Raw genomic sequence first — 3,297 nt, forward strand, 5'->3', positions numbered from 1 at the left:
ATAATGGAAGTCAAAGTCAACATTCTTCAAAATATCATCTTTTGTGTTGCACAGGAAAGAGTCTGGTTTGGATCAGCTTGAGGGAGAGTAAATGATGACAGAATGATTTTTGGATGTTTTTAACTCTTTCCCCGCCAGCGTTTTCAAAACAAAGTTGCCAGCCACTTATTGATAATTTTCACAAAATTTGCATGGCCCCCAGAATATTATCTGAACATGCAATATGTCAGAAGAAAGAACAGAAACTCTGCTTTTAAAGGAAACAAACTGTTTTATTCTAGCTTCATGCATTCTTTTTAAATCAACACTTAAATGTGGGTAAATTTCATGAAAAAAGTAAAATTTTGAACAAAAAAGCTGAGAAAATCACGTTTTTGTAAAAGACTACGTCTGGATTTGGATTCAGAACGATGATCAAAACATAGATGCAGCAGACCGCTTCCATCAACACCCCCAAAAACAGTCCTAAACCACTTCTTGAGTCAACATTTCAATTCGGTAACTTTAAGGCAGTTTTGATTTACATGCTGTTTAATGCTTTACGATCGTGTTATTTTACATATGCATCTGATTACACATGATTCTGCTTCTTCTTCGCCTGTGTTTTGATCCAAAGATGTATTACTCTGTCAGAAGATGTGTAACAGCGCCTCCTACTGAATAACAGTGAAAAGACAGAAAGATGGAAGTTGATATAGAGTTGGTGCAGCTATAACAGCTTCCACTCTTCTAGGAAAGATTGTGTGTTAAGAGTTTAGGAAAATTGTTAAAAGTATTATCGTTATTCAGATCAAATTTTGTTCAGTGCAGGAAGAGACGTTTATATGTTTAATTCCTCGGCTGAGAAGGTTTTTGATCATTTTATGATCTCTTTGTGATTGATGAAGCAGATGCTTGTCTCAGCAGAAGGTGTTTGTGTTCATTGACAATCAGGTTTGTTTGTCTCTGTGTGGATATCTTTAGTAAGGACAAAGTCTGGATGGTCATTTTTAGAATCTGGGCTGATGTGCAAATAAACACTGACCTGAACTAGATCTGAATGCCCGGATCCGAATGTGAGACTGAGGGAGGATAAAGCGTGTGTGAGAGACAGTGAGAGTGTGCAGTGACTCGAGCGCAGTGGATCTGTCAGGATGGGAGGTGAGTCTGAACACACATCAGAACTGATGATTGATGCAGAGACCTGCTCCTCTAGACCTGATGAAGGATTCTGTGTAAAAGCTTCATGTCATGATGGATCTTTGCTCAGCTGATGCTTTGACAGAGTCCTGACCTCAACTGTAGAAGTGTTAGTCAGTCATTTTAATGGAATAAACATGTAAAACTGCTATAGTGAAACCTGTTAACCACTTAATTGTCAATCAGTACAGTCAAAATGATATATTAAAAGACATTGCATGTCATTTTGATTCTAAAATTATTTAAATATTAAGATTTGTATTCATGTAATTATACTGTTTTATAGTTATTTTTTATTTTAAAATATTTAAGATTATAATTAATAAAATGATCAAATTTGTATTTTAAAATGAGTTTGATATTGAATTAAAATATATATTTGATGTTAAGATAAATGTTGGACTTTTGCACTGTTTTATGCACGTTTCTAATTACAATACAGGTGAATATTTGTAGTTTTCTATAAATTGTTCCTTGCTCAGTTCCTTGCTCTTGTACAGTAATTATGAATTATGTGTACATCTAATTAAACTTAAGGCAGACTTCATGGACGATCATCATTTAGTGCAGAGCAGAATCACAATTGAACTGAATCTCTGTCAGTATGATGTTGTATTTACATCTAGTGTGTGTGTGTGTGTGTGTGTGTGTGTGTGTGTGTGTGTGTGTGCGTGGGTGCGTGAGTGTGTGTGTGTGTTCGTGAGTGTGTGTGTGTGTGCGTGTGTGTGTGTGTGCATAAAAACTCAGAATGAAATATTTAAAAACCACACCTCCATTAGCTGTCACTCACTCCTGACTCCTCCCACACATGCCTGTTTGTCATTGGCTGATGCATCTGTCTGTCACAGTGACGTGTGATCATGTGTTTGTGCCAGTGTGTGTTTGCAGTGACCTGCAGTGAACTCTTCTTCAGCTCTCTGCTGTCTGACTCATGGATTTCTTTTATCCAGAACTGACTCTGTTCATTCATCGTCTCTGTCTCTTTGTGTTGTGACCTTGCTTTTCTCTTCATGAGTTTTTCTCTCCATGAACAGAATCTCAGCAGATGTCAGTCAGATGTGTTTCTCTCTTCTGTGTTTTGCAGGATCTTGTTTCGTCACTTTCACATCAAACACACTCATCTGCTCTATTTTCACTCTTTCTCTCTTCTCTCTGTTCTTTTGTTTTCTTCTTTTCATTTGCTCGTCCTTGACAAATCTGTTCATCACAAAACATCACAGATATCTTCATCCAGTGAAGTCATGAAGGGAGACCGTCGTCATCACTGACTCACTGCAAACTATTGATCAGATCAGTCAGCAGATCACATGAAAGACTGATTCGAGTGTGGATGAATTTATTCTGAGTACGTCATGACATGAGAGACACAGACAATGGAGACGACCATCAGTTATACAGTTTAGAGTCACTAGACACAAATATTAGTATTTCAGAGAAACGTGTGGTAAAATAAATGATTGAATGTTTAATATTTGGTCAAAATGTTCATCTCATTGTGTGATACTTCTGATGGAAAGAACATGAATCTGATTCTGTCTCTGTCTTTTTGTCTGTCTCTATCTGTCTGTCCATTCGTCTGTTTGTCCATCTGTCTGTCTGTCTGTCCATTCGTCTGTCTGTCCATCTGTCTGTCTGTCTGTCTCTCTGTCTGTCTGTCCATTCGTCTGTCTGTCCATCTGTCTGTCTGTCTGTCTCTCTGTCTGTCTGTCCATTCGTCTGTCTGTCCATCTGTCTGTCTGTCTGTCTCTCTGTCTGTCTGTCCATTCGTCTGTCTGTCCATCTGTCTGTCTGTCTGTCTCTCTGTCTGTCTGTCCATTCGTCTGTCTGTCCATCTGTCTGTCTGTCTGTCTCTCTGTCTGTCTGTCCATTCGTCTGTCTGTCCATCTGTCTGTCTGTCTGTCTCTCTGTCTGTCTGTCCATTCGTCTGTCTGTCCATCCGTCCATCTGTCTGTCTGTCTGTCTGTCTGTCCATTCATCTGTCTGTCTGTCCATCCGTCCATCTGTCTGTCTGTCTGTCTCTCTATCTGTCTGTCTGTCTGTCCATTCGTCTGTCTGTCCATCTGTCTGTCCATTCGTCTGTCTGTCCATCTGTCTGTCTGTCTGTGTCTGTCCATTCGT

At 39.1% G+C, this 3,297-nt stretch overlaps 1 protein-coding gene across 1 annotated transcript in view; it reads left to right on the forward strand.

The window, feature by feature from the left end:
• The first annotated feature begins 1,040 nt into the window (after nucleotides 1–1,040).
• The window catches only part of pklr (pyruvate kinase L/R), a 14,957-nt gene continuing 12,700 nt past the window's right edge, over nucleotides 1,041–3,297 (forward strand). The window contains exon 1 of the mRNA XM_016559005.1: nucleotides 1,041–1,140. Within this exon, the coding sequence (XP_016414491.1) occupies nucleotides 1,134–1,140 (7 nt within the window). The 5' untranslated portion in view covers nucleotides 1,041–1,133. The remainder of the gene's footprint in view (nucleotides 1,141–3,297) is intronic.

Source organism: Sinocyclocheilus rhinocerous, unplaced genomic scaffold (assembly GCF_001515625.1).
Source record: "Sinocyclocheilus rhinocerous isolate Xijiao unplaced genomic scaffold, SAMN03320098_v1.1 scaffold828, whole genome shotgun sequence".
In the NCBI taxonomy this organism is placed as follows: domain Eukaryota; kingdom Metazoa; phylum Chordata; class Actinopteri; order Cypriniformes; family Cyprinidae; genus Sinocyclocheilus; species Sinocyclocheilus rhinocerous.